General features: G+C 32.9%; 1 protein-coding gene across 2 annotated transcripts; it reads left to right on the top strand.

Annotated features, from left to right (window-relative positions):
• Positions 1-1,010: 1,010 nt before the first annotated feature.
• On the top strand, positions 1,011-17,003 carry LOC132735473 (leucine-rich repeat protein soc-2 homolog). Of its 2 annotated transcripts, XM_060722428.1 has the most exons (8): positions 1,017-1,059; positions 1,228-1,319; positions 1,943-2,201; positions 3,959-4,099; positions 7,349-7,417; positions 11,099-11,314; positions 11,855-11,950; positions 16,848-17,003. In XM_060722428.1, the coding sequence occupies exons 3-8, from the start codon at positions 1,983-1,985 to the stop codon at positions 16,980-16,982; spliced, it is 876 nt and encodes a 291-aa protein (XP_060578411.1). In that variant the 5' UTR covers positions 1,017-1,059; positions 1,228-1,319; positions 1,943-1,982; the 3' UTR covers positions 16,983-17,003. The 2 variants fall into 2 exon arrangements, with proteins under 2 accessions (XP_060578410.1, XP_060578411.1); XM_060722427.1 differs by having other exon boundaries at positions 1,011-1,059; positions 1,228-2,201.
• Positions 17,004-17,976: the final 973 nt, after the last annotated feature.

Here is a 17,976-nt window from a genome sequence, read left to right on the forward strand (position 1 = left end):
TCTGTATTTCAAGCATATACCTACTTACTGTGGTATAAACCACTTATGTTATATCGAATCATATCTTGTCTTTCTACTTAATATAATGTGCTATTTGTTATACATGTATTTATGTGGCATATAAACTGTTATATATTTAACCAAAAAATAAATGAGTAAATATATACTTGATACATATAATCAACATTTTATGTTCATATGTTGATTTTTTTGTACATATGTTGTCCTCATGGGTCTATGGTCTTTTGGGATTTGCTTGAGTAAATCTAAAATCTAAATCATATCTGAGGTCAGCGGTTTCCACCCCATTCAAAAAATTATATACTAGTATATTATTAAGTTTTATTATGAATTCAAGCGTTTAAAGTTGAATTTTTGTGCTCCTTGAAAAAAAATCCATGTCTTCGTTGTACGTATGTGCTATAAATATATATTGTATATTTTATGCAATAAAATTATTTGAGTTTGAGTTTGAAATTATAATCGTAACATTGTCCATGTTGAATAAAATGTTTAGGTCATGAATTACCATGAATTTTAATTTTATTAAGTTTTAAGTGTCTCTGGAATTACTTATTAAATTTTGCTTGGTCATGGGATTTTAGTTATATTTCTTTTTTACATGTACATAGTTTGTATGTGATTTTGACTCTATAATGCACCAAGTTGAAAAGATTCCTATTGAAATATAATAGATCGCGCGCTAAGTTTATGAAATATTCCGTCTGCAATCGGAACAACTAGCCTAAAATTCATAATAACATCGGACTTTATATTATAACTGTGACAAAACTCATTGTATCAATTTCTTTTATATATTGTGGAAGATAATTTACCAAATAGTTTACAGTATGAATTATAGACATGCCTTCTCTTGAAAGAAAAAAATCTTTATTGCGAGATTGACTTATGTGAAACTAAGCCATGGTGTACATAGTAAAATATAACATGCACATAATTTTGACACATGCCTGTATAATCCGTATCAAGGAAAAGCTTGATTTTACGTCACTTCCTACATTTTCTTGCGCAGTCTTGTGCGCAACTACTAAAGTAATAGTAAGTAAATCGATGTCACTGAAATAAATTGTCAAAATGTGCAAATCACACTTAATATTATAAATTTGTAGCATCGATTGCATGTTGCCCATTTAACTTTGACCGCAAGTTTTAATGCCCGTATTCGTCACGTTCTGCACTCAATCAATATCCTTGTTTCTTTTTCAGGGCCATGACGGTCACAAAATTCCTGATTTGTGTTTCAGCCTCGTTTTGGATTCTACTAGAAGATCATGTAATGTGATGTGTCTACTCGTTAGGTCTGTGTGAAATATCAGCTGATGTCTGTTGTTTTTGTCTTTACAATCAGTGACACAGAATATCTCCCAACATGACAGATCTTAAATAGTTACTATGTTGACTACCAGTTTTAAAGTGGTTTACGCTCAGTTAATTGATTCTTAATTGGGTGAACTTAAACCAAACAGATTCTCATTGGTTTAAACTACTTTGTTAAAAAAAGATTAAATGATTTAAACTTTCTATTCAATAACAGTTATGCAGATGTTTTTATCACCCAATCAAATGCTGAAGCCTTTGTCATAGTGTGCAGACAGGACAAAGTTTTAAGTACTGATATTAATTTACTATAGTGGGTTACAAAATACACTTATAAAGCAACACTTTAAGTGAGTAGGTAGAAGGTCACGGTATAATAACAGTATCATCACCCAAATATTTGGTACTCTATTCAAGTAACATTCTTTTGAAAAGGAATGTGACACTACCTAAGAGTTTCGAAATAGATATCAATCTGGATAATTTATGTGTCTGACTTAAATGAAAATTAGATGTTTGGGCACAAGTAGTGAAAAAGAAAATAGAAGGAGTTACAAGTGAATTGTTTGTAAAGGCTACAAGAGGCTATTACTTTTTTTATTAGTTGGCAGGAAACAATAAACAACATAAATGTATGACCGGCCATGTCAATATCCAAAAAGGGCACTAAAGGAAAAGGAAATGATGCTGTAGCTTCAAGACTTGCAGATTTTACTGGTGAAAAAGAAGTACCTATTGCAGGACATAGCAAAATGTCTTCTCTGGAACAGGAAGATGCTAATTCAGGACCAGAAAGTGACCCTAGTGTAAATGACCTTACAAATTCTCTGGAATCATCATCTTTGATTTTTTCTGGAAATAAGGTATTTAATTCTTACATGGCTTAATTGTATATTGAATTAAAAAAAAAATGTCTTGTGGTTTAATGAAATTTTAGTTGTAGGTAAAAGATGGAACTTTTTAAAGGCAACATTGAAAGTTTATTCTTTAGTTATATTTAGCTTATCCATCTACAAATCAACATAACACCTATTATGGCCTCATTAAATTTTAACATCTTTTTTTTTCTTCAAGTGAATAAACTGACTTTTTTTAAATAATCATTTTTTACAGACTTAATTAAGTCTGAAACAAACTTGTATAGATCTTTTATATAGAAAAAAGGTTAGTTTTAAGTGTTTAAATTCGTTTTAAACATTTTGTCTTTGTTCCCAATTGTGTTTTGTGACCGGATGAAAGCAGAAATGATATCACAGTGATTGGGGTACACATGAAGATTTCGTTACTGTTCTTGAATATCATTTTTCAAATTGGCACCATTTTGCTGTCTAGCCATTCAACCATACAGAGGCATTTTTGTGCGGGTGAATTTTTTTTTAAGATAATTGATGAATTGTTAAGGAAAGAAAGTGAAACCCCCCTATTGTTGATATTTGTTCAAAATTTAAAAACTAGACAGAAATTTAATACTTAAGTTATAAATACTACTGACTGGTAATTTTAGTTAGATGTTTGACAAAATGGATATACAGTGGAGCTTTTTTTGACATCCCGGTATTGTTGCTGAATGCTTATATATTAAATTTATATCTGAACGTAATTGATTCTTTCTTCATTTTGTACAATATTTAAATACTATAGTCTATTAGTTTATTAACATATGAAAATTTAACAAGAAATATATAAGTGAAAGGAAAGGAAATGATTCAAAAGTGTATAAACTATCTATAAGCTTATTGCTTCCTATACAATCAAACTGTAATAAAATCTTCATAAACCAAAGTTTAAGTTATACTTACGAATAGTTACCCAATACTATTTAATATTTGAAAATCACAGGGGTCTGCTTTTTATGTAAAATTTAAAAAAACCTTCATTGTTTCGTCCAATTCATGCTGTTTCTTTCTCAAAAGTTAAGTTATGGCAACTGATGATTTTTAGCCTAAAACAGAAATCAAGTTGAGCAGTGGCCTACATGTCATCATGTAGTTTTAAAAATGAGCCGCATCACGACAAAACAAACATATTGGGTTTGCGACCAGCATGGATCCAGACCAGTCTGCGCATCTGCACAGTCTGATTAGGATCCATGCTGTTCGCTGTCAGTTTCTCTACTTGATATAGGGTTTGTAAGCGAACAGCATGGATCCTGATCAGACTGCGCTGATGCGCAGGCTGGTCTGGATCCATGCTGGTCCCAAACCCATTATGTTGGTTTTGTCGCGACGCGGCTCAAATGATTATTTCTAACCAGTGATCATTGGTTCCAGTTCTACCAGGGTCACATCAATGTTTACGTTGACTACCTGTAAGACAAAGACCATTAAAAGCTTGAACCTTTTTCATGATTTAGCTAAAAAAACAAATGTTTAAAGTAATCAGAAAACTTTATATTATGTATTTACACTATTTTCTCTATATTATACATACATGTAGCTTTTTATTCAGTTACCAAAAACAAACATTTATGATTTATTAACTTTCTGATAACTATCATAGTGTCATTATATTCATATAATCTCTAGGCTTTATTATGAAAAAGCCAAGAACTAATGCGTACTTGTAGATCTGTAGGAGGTTATTTCTTTGTAGATTTAATTTAGTTTTGTTATATTTTCAGGAAAAGAAGAGCAGTGGAGCATGTGCAAATCCTGCTGCCAGCCAACAGGCCGGCAATGTAGTAAAGTCTGTTGTCCTTCAGATGCCTGGACAGCGACAACCTAAACAGATTAGGAATAGGAACCCACTTAAAGCAGATCTTGTAAGTGCAATGATAAAACATTTTTTCTAGAAAAGTCTTTTTTTTTAAATTTTATACCTTAATAATTATGCCCCCATTTCGAAGAAAAGGGGGTATATTGCTTTGCACTTGTCGGTCCGTCGGTCTGTCGGTCCGTAGACCAAATGGTTTCCGAGTGATAACTAAAGAACCCTTAGGCCTAGGAACTTCAAACTTGGTATGGTGATTGGTCATGACAAGTAGATGACCCCTATTGATTTGTGGGTCAAGGGGTCAAAGGTCAAGGTCACATTGACCTTGTAAGCAAAAACGGTTTCCGATCAATAACTAAAGAACCTTAAGGCCTAGGAACTTCAAACTTGGTATGGTGATTGGTCATGACAAGTAGATGACCCCTATTGATTTTGGGGTCAAGGGGTCAAAGGTCAAGGTCACATTGACCTTGTAAGCAAAAACGGTTTCCGATCAATAACTAAAGAACCTTAAGGCCTAGGAACTTCAAACTTGGTATGGTGATTTGTCATGATCAGTAGATGACCCCTATTGATTTTGGGGTCAAGGGGTCAAAGGTCAAGGTCACATTGACCTTGTAAGCAAAAACGGTTTCCGATCAATAAGTAAAGAACCTTAAGGCCTAGGAACTTCAAACTTGGTATGGTGATTGGTCATGATCAGTAGATGACCCCTATTGATTTTGTGGTCAAGGGGTCAAAGGTCAAGGTCACATTGACCTCTTGGGTAAAAACGGTTTCCGATCAATAACAAAAGAACCCTTAGGCCTAGGAACTTCAAACTTGGTATGGTGATTGGTTATGACCAGCAGATGACCCCTATTGATTTTGGGGTTAAGTGGTCAAAGGTCAAGGTCACATTGACCTTGTAGGTAAAACGGTTTCCGATCAATAACGAAAGAACCCTTAGGCCTAGGGACTTCAAACTTGATATGGTGATTGGTCATGATCAGTAGATGACCCCTATTGATTTTGGAGTTAAGGGGTCAAAGGTCAAGGTCACATTGACCTTGTAGGTAAAAAACGGTTTCCGATCAATAACGAAAGAACCCTTAGGCCTAGGGACTACAAACTTGATATGGTGATTGGTCATGATCAGTAGATGACCCCTATTGATTTTGGGGTCAAGGGGTCAAAGGTCAAGGTCACATTGACCTCTTAGGTAAAAAAAGTTTCGGATCAATAACTAAAGAACCCTTAGGCCTAGGAACTTCAAAACTTGGTATGGTGATTGGTCATGATCAGTAGATGACCCCTACTGATTTTGGGTTAAGGGGTCAAAGGGAAAGGTCACATTGACCTTGTAGGTAAAAATGCTTTCCGATCAATAACTTAAGAACCCTTAGGCCTAGGAACTTCAAACTTGGTATGGTGATTGGTCATGACCAGCAGATGACCTATTGTTTTTAGGGTCAAGGGGTCAAAGGTCATGTAACATTGACCTTGTAGGTAAAAACGGTTTTCCGATCATTAACTAAAAACGCTTAGGCCTAGGAACTTCAAACTTTGTATGATGATTGGTGGTGACCAGCAGATGACCCCTATTGAGTTTTGGGTCAAGGGTCAAAGGTCAAAGGTCACATCGACCTTGTAAGTAAAAACGGTTTCTGATCAATAACTTAAGAACGCTTAGGCCTAAGGAACTTCAAACTTGGTATGGTGATTGTTCATGACCAGCAGATTACCCCTTTCGATTTTGGGATCAAGGGGTCAAAGGTCAAGGTCACATTGACCTTGTAAGTAAAAACGGTTTCTGATCAATAACTAAAGAACACTTCGGCCTATAACTTCAAACTTGGCATAGTGATTGGTCATGATCAGCAGATGACCCCTATTGATTTTGGGGTCAAAGGTCAAGGTCACATTGACCTTGTATGTTAAAAGGGTTTCGGATCAATAATAAAAGAACCCTTAGGCCTAGGAAACTTCAAACTTGGCATGGTGATTAGTCATGACCAGCAAATGACCCCTATTGATTTTGGGGTCAAGGGGTCAAAGGTCAAGGTCACATTGACCTTGTAAAGTAAAAACGGTTTCTGATCAATTAAGTAAAAACGCTTAGGCCTAGGAACTTCAAACTTTGTATGATGATTTGTCTTGACCAGCAGATGACCCCTATTGAGTTTTGGGTCAAGGGGTCAAAGGTCAAGGTCATGACCAGTAGATACTTGATAACCCTTATTAATTGTTTGATCACTGGGTCAGAAGTCATGCATAATTACCTTATCACATGAATAATTGGCTGCTGATAGGGGGCATACATGTTTTACAAACATATCTTGTTATATTTAAAAAGGATTTATTACAGACAAGAAACGTAAAAATAAGTATTAAAGCAGCATGCCTCCAGATTCCTGCTAATGTTCATGAAAATTTTGAAAATGTATTCAAAAGTAAAATATTGTTAAGCTGACAGAGAAAATAATATGCACATTTCAAATGGCACTTAAAATCGATGTAAATTACAAAAAAGAGGTTAAAATATGCAAAATTAACCCTTACTGCGTTAGTAACGCAGTAGAAATATGGTGAAAATTACTGAAAAATTGGCCATTAATCGCAAATAACATGGAAATTATAACTATGCAATTATTTTTAGCTCCACTATAATGTAGAATATTGTGGCTAGCCGCTATCCTAATAGTAATACAGAATTCCTATTCACAGCCACAGTTGCATTGAAAATTTAGCATTTAACTTCATATATCTATAATCATTATCGTTATTCAGTAATATTTTCACTTAAAGCTTAACACATGTCTTTGGGTAGTCACTGTTAAAGACCCATATTTCATAATTTAGTGAGTTACCCAATTGCAGATTTTGACAAGACCTGGTTAATATTTTGCATGCTAGTCCTGTCTCTGCAACCACTGACGGTATTCACTTTAATCTGCAGTTGTATTTGGGATCATAACTGTTGGTCACTTACCACCAAGACTAAGCTTTGCATTGATTTTTACCAAATTATTCCCCGTTTCTAAACAGATCACTAAGACTAATCAAGAGTCGGTTCAGTCTGAGTAACATAAAATACATAATGTGTAACATCATTGTGACTAGGCCTGGAACTTTTTGTTTAACTAGGACAACATTAATTTCGGCCTTTTTGCTCAGTTTATAGAGCATTAGCGTATTAAGCTATTGATTCACTACTTTACTCGCAGTTTATCTGCCTGATTTTCTGAAAAAGAACATATAGTTCAATTTAAAGAATAGCTACAAATCTGTAAGTAAGATATTTTGAATTTCTTCACAGGATGTGGGAAAAGTTTTCAAGAAATGTAAAGAAGATCAGTCAACTCGATTAGATCTGAGTAAATCACAGGTATGTAATACTCTTTCTTACTACAAACTATTGCGATTATTATGATGGTACCTCAGTTTTGAATTTGATGCGACCAATCACTTTCTGTTCTGGAAGAGAAAGGGTTTAATTTTATTTTAAGGTCAGATAAGCCCTCCTTTTAATAATGGATTGTTCCAACATATCATTGATATGTTGTTTTTTTTTCAAAGTTGTATTTAATTTTAAAATTTTCATGTGTATCAAATGACAGTCATGAACACTTGGCAATGCATAGATCCCTGACCTGTCTAATTGTAATTATCACATTAGTGGATTCAATAAGAATTTCACAACAACATTTTGTTTACAAAAGAGCACATGTCAATGTTTGTGGTTAAATCTATTGTTATTCAAATTGAAGGTCAGAGTAGGGATCTTTCAATTTAGTGTTTGAAATTTTTTTTTATAAAAGTCTATTTACTATGTACACCAAATATAAAGCTATGCCTGAAAAAATATTTTTTTTCTTTAAATTTATAAATCATAAATGGTAAAACAAGGTTGTTTCTATAATCTTTTTTGTTTTGTGTAATGTAGAATGTTTCTTTTTATATAACACACATGAATATTAAGTATAAAGAGAATAAAATGTTGAGGAACAAAATATTGTACTGCCAGTACAAGTAGGGGTTTAACCATTTAGCAATAATTTCCTGATTCGCCATTTGCTTTTAAGGAAATATACAAACATATTTCTTTCATACAGGTAATTTGGAAGTATTTAATTTAAGTTGTAACAATAATTTAATGATATAAAGGCAGCAGATATATGTATACACTGTATATATTACACTTTAATAAATTGACCAAATTAAATTTGTTACAATTCATTTTAATACTTGTAACTGCAATCCTATGGGAAAAAATAATTTCGAACATTTTTATACGCCCGTTTGAAAAACGGGACGTATTATGGGAACGCCCCTGGCGGGCGGGCGGCATCCAATTTTGTCCGGAGCATATCTCCTACATGTATGGAGGGATTTTAATGAAACTTCATAGAAATGTTCACCACTATGAGGAGCAGTGTCGCGCACATGAACCAGGTCTCTAGGTCAAAGGTCAAGGTCACACTTAGAGCTCATTGAAAAATGCTTGTCCGGAGCAAAACTTCCACATGTATAGAGGGATTTCAATATTACTTGGCACAAATGTTCACCATTGTGAGGCGAAGTGTCACGCGCAAGATTCAGGTCCTTGCGACCAAGGTCAAGGTCACACATAGAGGTCAAAGTTCAGATAAAAATATGAAGATGTGTATATGGACCATTTAGTCATCATTTATTGAGTGATTGTAACACAAATGGTCATTATCAAGACTATGGCTGTGATACATATAATTTAGGTCAATATATACAAGGTCAAGGTCACTAAAGATGGTGAAATATCCAGATTTTGTCTGGAGCATATCTCCTACATGTATGGAAGAATTTTTAGCTCGACTTTTCTATGAAAAGGGGAGCTATCCTACTCGCCCCGGCGTCGGCGTTGGCGTCACACCTTGGTTAAGTTTTTCGTACCACCCCACTTTATTTCAGAAGTATTACAAGTATGGCTTTGAAACTTACCATACTTGTTCACCATCATAACCTCCATCTACAGACAAGAGTACATAACTCTGTCAAGGTTTTTGACAGAATTATGGCCCTTTTTTGACTTAGAAAGTGTATTGAGCTTGGTTAAGTTTTTTGTACCACCTCACTTTATTTCAAAACCATTGGAGGTATTGCTTTGAAACTGACCATACTTGTTTACCATCACGACCTTCATCAACAGACAAGAAAGGACATAACTCTGTCAAGGTTTTGACAGAATTATGCCCCTTTTTGACTTAGAAAATACATTGAATATGGGTAAAATCCACTTATTGCCTTAACCCTTTGAGATATTGCTTTGAAACTTTTAATGCTATTTCACATCATTACCCCCATCTGTACGCAAGAGAAGGTAACTCTGTCAAGGATTTGTTTTAAAAATTAAGGCCTTTTATCGACTTAGAATCTTGGTTAAGTTTTTAGTACCAGTCCACTTTTTGACTGAACTGTTTGAGATATTAATTTGAAAGTTGGAATACTTGTTTACAATCATGATTCCCAAACATGTCCAGGAGAAGGTAATTCTGTCAAAGATTTTATTTGAATTATGGCCCTTAACTGTCAATGTTTTGTATTATAGGCAAGCACTAAAAAACTTAAAAAATCTAAAAAAATTCATTCCTATCCACTTGTTCACTTTACCATAAATTATGTCATATAAACATTGCTGTAATATTCAAGGGTATCAAACAACTAGTTCACTTTAAAAATACAGAGATTCTTGTATTGCCTTTTACTGCAAAAACTTTTTTTATTGGCAAGCAATAAAAAAGTCGAGCGCGCTGTCTTACGGACAGCTCTTGTTATAATACTTTATGGAAATGTTCACCACCATGATATGTATTGCTCCATGCATGATCCAGGTCTCCAGGTCAAAGGTCAAGGTCACACTTAGAGCTCATTGAAAAACGCTTGTCCGGAACTTCTACATTCATAGGGGGATTTCAATATAACTTGGCACAAATGTTCACCATTGTGAGGCTGAGTGTCGCACGCAAAATTCAGATCCCTGCGACCAAAGTCAAGGTTACACATAGAGGTCAAAGTTCAGATAAAAATTTGAAGATGTGTATAGGGACTATTTAGTCATCATTTATTGATTGATTGTAGCACAAATGGTAACTATCATGACTACAGGTGTGACACATTTAATTTAGGTTAATATTTGCAAGGTCAAGGTCACTGGAGATGATTAAATATCCAGATGTTGTCCAGAGCATATTTTCTACATGCATGGAGGAATTTTAATGTTACTGTATAGAATTGTTCACCACCATGAGACGTAGTGCCCTGCACATGAACCAAGTCTCTAGGTCAAAGGTGAAGGTCACAGTTAGAGCTCATAGAAAAACGCTTGTCTGGAGCAAAACTTCTACATGCATAGAGGGATTTCAATATAATTTGGCACAAATGTTCATCATTGTGAGGCTGAGTGCCGTGCATAAAATTCAGGTCCCTGCGACCAAGGTCAAGGTCACACATCCTGTGCATATCTTCCCTACTGATTTGTTTTAAGGTTCATTTAACAACACAGTGCCAAGAATAAAAACTTGCTTGCTAGATAACACTTATCCATAATGCCCCCATCTCCATCTAAAGCTTTCGTAAACGGGCGTATTTTGTGACTATGGCACCCTTGTTGTAACATATAATATATCTAAGTTTAATAAACACAAATGAATATTGTACATGAACATTTATAGTATGTCTAAGTTTAATTAACACACATGAATATTGTACATAAACAGATAAATGTTCTGGACCTAAATATTAGGCTGCTATGCTGTTTTAAATAGGATTTTAAAACAATTTAACAATGATTTCATGCATTTGCCTTGAATCCTTTGGTAAATATGGAAACATATTTCTTCCATAATGTATTATGAATTTTTTTTTATCAATATTCAAACAATAACTTTGTACACTACACATAGCAGATAAACATGTATTGCTTTACACACTTTAAAAATGGTTTGACTGACCTATATAGAAGAGTTTTTTTTTTCAGAGTCATTTTTTTAATAACTAACAAATTAAGATTAAAAAAAAAATATATTTGTTTTAGATTACTGTGATACCACCAACTGTGAAAGAATTAGTTCACTTAAAAGAATTGTATCTCTATGGAAACAAGATTGTTCAACTGCCAATAGAGATTGGTTGCCTGGTGAACCTGGAGACGTTTGCATTGAATGAAAACTCTTTGACAAATCTACCCGATACAATGGAGGATTTGAAGAAATTGAGATTGCTAGATCTTAGGCATAATAGACTCACAGAGGTGCGGGTTTTTTTTATTACCATACATTTGCTTGTGAAAATACATTGATTTTCTTTAAAAAATAGTTTAACTATGGGTTTATTGAACAATATAAATGTCAGCTCATTGTTATCCCTTTCAAGTTAGTTTCCTCGACTGACTGATAATATAAAACTAAATCTGGTATTATTTGCGATGTTCTAATTATCACTATTATTTGCAAATAGGCTGCATAGGGAAGTCATGTTTCCACATACGGTAAATTTTATTAATGACGTATATCATTCAGATTATGTTGAATAACAAAATTGTCTGAAATATGATCAAGATTGATAATGAAAACAAATTTCAAAATAGTTGATATGTACAATGTTTTATTAAGTTTTGAAGGTGTACTAAAGGATTTCTTCAAATTCCATTTTGCTCATAAATATATCCAACACAAAAAGCTAAAATAATATTCAGACAATATCAACAAATATACCCATGCACTTTATAGACAAACGAAAACACAAATGGAATCTAATAATAAAAGAAATGAATGTATTCATATATTTACAGATTCCAGAGGTGGTTTACCAGTTGAGATCTCTGACAACACTGTTGATTAGATTTAACAGAATAAAAACAGTTGGTGACGGTATTAGGAATCTAACTGTAAGTTATCTTCACTTTTTTGTCGGCTTATGTAACTGAGCATCGTCGTATACCCATGGTTGATTAATATGTAACATAACATGTAATCAATGTTATTGGTTTGGCAGTGGGGAGCAGACGACGGTAGCTGAGTAAAATTTTTAGTATTCTAAAATAAAATATTCTTAGCTCACCAGTTGTAAGAGTTTGATATGAAATATTCCTATAAGAATCGGATAGGTGCATACATATCTTGTCATCTAAAGTGGGAAAGAATAGGACTTTGTTGGATGTTTGACTTGTTTAAAAGGCCTAGTTTTGAGTGTGTCTTTTTCAGAAATGTTGGCAGTTAACACTTTGTTTTTCTTCCGTACATGGATTTATCACTTCCAAACTTTTTTTTTTTGGCAACTGGATGTGCCTACTGTTTTATAATTTAAAACACCTTGTAGATGCCAATCTTTCAATCTGTACAAAACTATTCATCATTTTAGATGAAATTTCGAAACATGTAGTCATGTACTGACTAAATAGCAAACACTGTAGACTATATATATCTAATATTTATGTATATTTATGCTCAACTTGTACATGCAAATTCAAATCATGTAGTTTAGAGATTATGGTAACTGCTTTGAATACAGTGCTATCAACTGAATTGCACTTGGCAGATTACAATTTTCAGGAATAAAAAGAATGTTCATTTTTAACCAGGTTTTCCGAAGGAAAAAACTGGTTATTAGATTGAGGTATGTCGGCGGGCAGATGGGCGGGCGGACGGGCGTAAACAATTTCTTCTGTGCGCAACTCCTCCTACATTTCTCAACAGATTTTGACTAAACTTTCACAGAACCTTTGTCATCAAGTGCCCTGGCGCATATTATCGGGGTTTTGTGATTGGATAATAATTTGACCTAATTATGGCCCTTTGTTTTTTCCTTATACAGAATATATAGTTAACAATTTTTTCTGTACGTAACTCCTCCTACATTTCTCAACGTATTTTGACCAAACTTTCACAGGACCTTTGTCATCAAGTGCCCTGGCCCATATTGTTTTTGTGATTGGATAATGTTTGACCTAAGTATGGCCCTTTGTTTTTTTTTCCTTATATAGAATATATATAGTGAACAATTTCTTCTGTGCGCAACTCTTACATTTCTTTACGGATTTTTACCAAACTTTCACAGAAGCTTTGTCATCAAGTGCCCTGGGGCATATTGTCAGCGTTTTGTGATTGTATAATATTTGACCTAATTATGGCCCTTTGTTTTTATTTCCTTATACAGAATATATAGTGAACAATTTCATCTGTGCGCAACTCCTCCTACATTTCTCAAAGGATTTTGACCAAACTTTCACAGAAGCTTTGTTATCAAGTGCCCTGGCGCGTATTGTCGGGGTTTTGTGATTAGATAATATTTGACCTAATTATGGCGTTTTTTTTTTTTCCTTATACAGAATATATAGTGAACAACTTCTTCTGTACGCAACTCCTCCTACATTTCTCAAAGGATTTTGTTCAAACTTTCACAGAAGCCTTGTCATCAAGTGCCCTGGCGCATATTGTCGGGGTTTTGTGATTGGATAATTTTTTACCTAATTATGGCCCTTTGTTTTTTTTCCTTATACAGAATATATAGTGAATTCTTCTTCTGTGTGCAATTCCTCCTACATTATTCATGATTTACATTGCACATAGTGTTACAATTTGTTGCTTGTATTTGTATTTCAACTACCAATATTTATCTACAATGGTGATAATTGAAAACCTGGTTTCATGGCATTGCCATGTTTCTTGTTCTTATATAACTTACGCTATGATTATATTTGCTGTTATTTACGCTTTAAGGCCTGATGCTTGACAGACTTGCCTACCCTTGATTGTCAACAAATACTTGCCCTTCAATAACTGTAGAAGTTGCTTGCCCAGAACTTAAATTTACTATCCCAAATAAATTAATCAAATTTTGATGTATTTTCTTCTCTTCATTTTAAGACCTGTAGGCTTCCTGTACTGCCCCTGTAACTGCTTGCAGATTTTCATTTTTGGTCATTTAGCATTTTTAACATATCAGACCCCAGGAGTTGGTGTATAAGAAGTTGTTCAATTAGCATCATTTACAATACTGTTACCAGAGATTGCAATATCATTGAGATGCACATTAACTGGTTGTGAGATCAATAAGTAATCTAGTCTTATACACAATACTCTTGGACATCAATAAATATCACTTTTTGAGTCACAATTTTATTCAGAAATGTCTGGTTCAACTTTAATATTAATTATGAGTCCCTATATTAAGGCCCTAACCCGGATGTCTCTAAAAAAGTTTTAAGAATCAGGATCAAGATAGCATCAAAATTAAAAATTAAATATTCTCCTCATAGATTAAAATAGCATGTTTATATGATTTAAAATAAATTAATTTTTATTTTACAAGATATGGGCAATTTTACAGTTGATTTAAATTTTGATCTTGATTCGAAAATTTATTCACATTTTCTGATCAGATTATTTTTCATTCCAAAATAGAGTTCAGCAATGTTTTACATTTTGTTTATGTACATGTATAATTTAAATTTTAGCAAAATACAATCAATTTTAGGTATTTAAAGCAATGTAAATAAAATAAGGACCATTTGATACTGATCCTGATCTTTTTAGTGAGCATAGGGCCTGGAAAAAAAAGGTAGAAATATTAAAATATTTGAAATACTGAGGCTAAGTAAGAAAAATCACTTATGCTTATTCATGTATTGCAAGATTTTCAGATTGAATTTTCTGTAAAATATTAAAAAATTGCAGAATGCAAACTTTTAGTTCCTGAAACCGTTACATGAAATAGATTTTTTTTGCAAGAGAACACAGTTGTTCTTAGTATAAAACAAACATCTTGTATAAGAATAGCTTTTCAAGTACACAAATACATATTATCTGTGTACTGAAACATGAACTACAGTTGACCCATTATATCACTCAATAATCAGATATATCATACTTGAAGACATGAAGGAAGATTTTTATCCTTAAAAAACGTGCAAACAAAACTGCCCCCACTCCCCTCCCCCCTCCAAAACCTCCTCACCAATGAACTTGTCCGAACTGTCATTGGTGTTTTTGAATGTATATGTATATGAGTATAACAATGATGCATTGTATAATTATAGTATTCATCATAGTCACCAGATTATATAGATAGAGATGTCCTTAACATAACTTTATTTACAGTACTGATTTATATACTTTTATAATTCTGCTCCTTTCCTAAATGTACTATTGTTTATACTTTTTTAAATGGAAGTGTTTATTAAATGTCAGATCCAATGCCTAGTTTTGTTGAACAGGTCTTATCAGTTCTAATTGACTTGACAAGGCTGATTATAGATAAAAAGTTTTGTTTTTTGTTTCCTAATTTATTTTGTCGTTTATAGTGTTGCTATGTTTTTGTTCTTGATAAATCACAATCGTTTTACGCGCAACACACGTGTGGCACATAACAGAGTGTGTGCTGCACATCAAGACCACCGTGCCAAATGTGAATGTTAAATGTCACTTGATATTGAGAAATTTGTCGGCACCTTTCCTGTAAAAAATAGAAGTATGCAGTTTAAATACTGTGTGCTCTCATTCTATAAATTTTTTTGTTTCTCTTGGTTATTTTTGTTACACTAACTTAACTGATGTACAAGTATACTTGTTGTGGTACTTGAATTTTTAGGTCAAAAATAGGTCATGTGACAGATTACAGTGTAGTTAAAATAACACTTTCTAATAAGAAATTTTATTATACATGTAGTCAGTTGTTTAAGACACTTAGCATGAATGTATTTTATATGAATAAAGGAAATGTGGCTGAACAATGCCTTGAAAATACATTAACAGTTTCAAAATGCATTATATTGAGTTTGGCATTATTGAGATTTGGCTTTTTGTTAGAAGGAAAAATCTTAATACTGATAGGCGGGAATGTATTACTGTTTATTGTAATAAGGACATGATAGGCAAGAATGTATTACTGTTTATTGTAATAAATACATGATAGGCAGGAATGTATTTCTGTTTATTATAATAAATACATGATAGGCAGGAATGCATTTCTGTTTATTGTAATAAATACATGATAGGCAGGAATGTATTTCTGTTTATTATAATAAATACATGATAGGCAGGAATGTATTTCTGTTTATTGTAATAAATACATGATAGGCAGGAATGTATTAATGTTAATTGCAATAAGGACATGATAGGCAAGAATGTATTACTGTTTATTGCAGTAAGGACATGATAGGCAGGAATTTATTTCTGTTTATTGCAATAAGGGCATGATAGGCAAGAATGTATTACTGTGTATTGCAATAAGGACATGATTCAAATTAAATGTCATCTAAGTGTATCAGTGTATTATTTAGCCCATTAGATGAGTCTGCAAAATGAGGAACAAATTAAACAACTCTTCTCAACTGTTACTTTAAAAAAAAGAAATACCTTCAGGATTCCTTCAGTGGCATTTCTTTTTTTATAGCTATGAAATTTGACCTACGTGCTGAAAAATTGAACTTTGATTTTGATAAAGTGACCTACTTTCTTGTCCTTAGATGAACAGCTATGAAATTTTGACCATGTGCACAGTTTTAGATGTAAAACTTCTTTGATTTCCTTTTTAAAGAATTGTTTAAACCTTTTATTTGTTTGCTTTTAAGTCTAGCGTTGCTATATAGATGCAGGTGCGGTAGTTGTTAGCTTGTATTTTGAGTTTAGCAGGTATTTAATGTCTTATGGACAGCTATTGTCACTTATACATAACATCACAGACCAAGGTAGATAACTAATATTGGATATTCCAGTCATTAACATGAAGCTATGATAAAAATGTCTATATTCCTATATTTATATTATCACTTGTTATATTTTCAGAATTTAACAATGTTCACATTGCGAGAGAACAAGATACGTGAATTACCAAAGGGTATAGGGTGTTTAGTGCACCTGAGTACATTTGACGTCTCTCATAATCATTTAGAGCATTTACCTACAGGTAAACATATTTGATATAGAAAATAACCTACAGGTAAACATATTTGATATAGAAAATAACCTACAGGTAAACATAATTATTTGATATAGAAAATAACCTACAGGTAACATATTTGATATAGAAAATAACCTACAGGTAAACATATTTGATTTAGAAAATAACCTACAGGTAAACATATTTGATATAGAAAATAACCTACAGGTAAACATATTTGATATAGAAAATAACCTACAGGTAAACATATTTGATGTAGAAAATAACCTACAGGTAAACATATTTGATATAGAAAATAACCTACAGGCAAACATATTTGATATAGAAAATAACCTACAGGTAAACATATTTGATATAGAAAATAACCTACAGGTAAACATATTTGATATAGAAAATAACCTACAGGTAAACATATTTGATATAGAAAATAACCTATAGGCAAACATATTTGATATAGAAAATAACCTACAGGCAAACATATTTGATATAGAAAATAACCTACAGGTAAACATATTTGATATAGAAAATAACCTACAGGTAAACATATTTGATATAGAAAATGAAATAGTTAGTGCTTTCCTTTAGATTTCAATCTTACTTCTTTCTTAAAAAAATAGAGCTATTATCATGATGACCTGCTTGTCAGCTTGTGTTAGATTTCCAAAGCTATTCAATTAAGTATGATTGCTATCAAGATGTGATGCGATTTTAAAAGGACTTATAATCTTGAAATAAGTTTTGCCAAAGTTGTGCTCCTTTTTCATGCTAAATTATACTTTCTTGCAAATCAGACTGGTGTTTCTATTGGTTTTACCCATGCTGGAAATTTTATCTGTTACGGGGGATTCCAGATGGGTCCAGATCAATCTGTTGATCCAAGAGTTGTTTTTGTTAACATTTTGATGTATACCTTAATTAGGCTATTTCATGTAAGGTTCATAATAATTCTTTCATTAAAATTATTTTTATAAATTTACAAAAAGGAAAGAAATGTCTACCCTGGATAAACTTTTT

This window comes from Ruditapes philippinarum, unplaced genomic scaffold (genome assembly GCF_026571515.1).
Source record: "Ruditapes philippinarum isolate M1 unplaced genomic scaffold, ASM2657151v2 ctg16132_1_1_1_1, whole genome shotgun sequence".
NCBI classification, from domain to species: domain Eukaryota; kingdom Metazoa; phylum Mollusca; class Bivalvia; order Venerida; family Veneridae; genus Ruditapes; species Ruditapes philippinarum.

Bases quoted from the DNA above. Each gene is read 5' to 3' on its own strand.
- LOC132735473 (XM_060722427.1), top strand. From the start codon at position 1,983: ATGTCAATATCCAAAAAGGGCACTAAAGGAAAAGGAAATGATGCTGTA. The intron at 4,100-7,348 runs GTAAGTGCAATG...ATTTCTTCACAG, and splicing joins ACCCACTTAAAGCAGATCTT to GATGTGGGAAAAGTTTTCAA. The intron at 7,418-11,098 runs GTATGTAATACT...TATTTGTTTTAG, and splicing joins TAGATCTGAGTAAATCACAG to ATTACTGTGATACCACCAAC.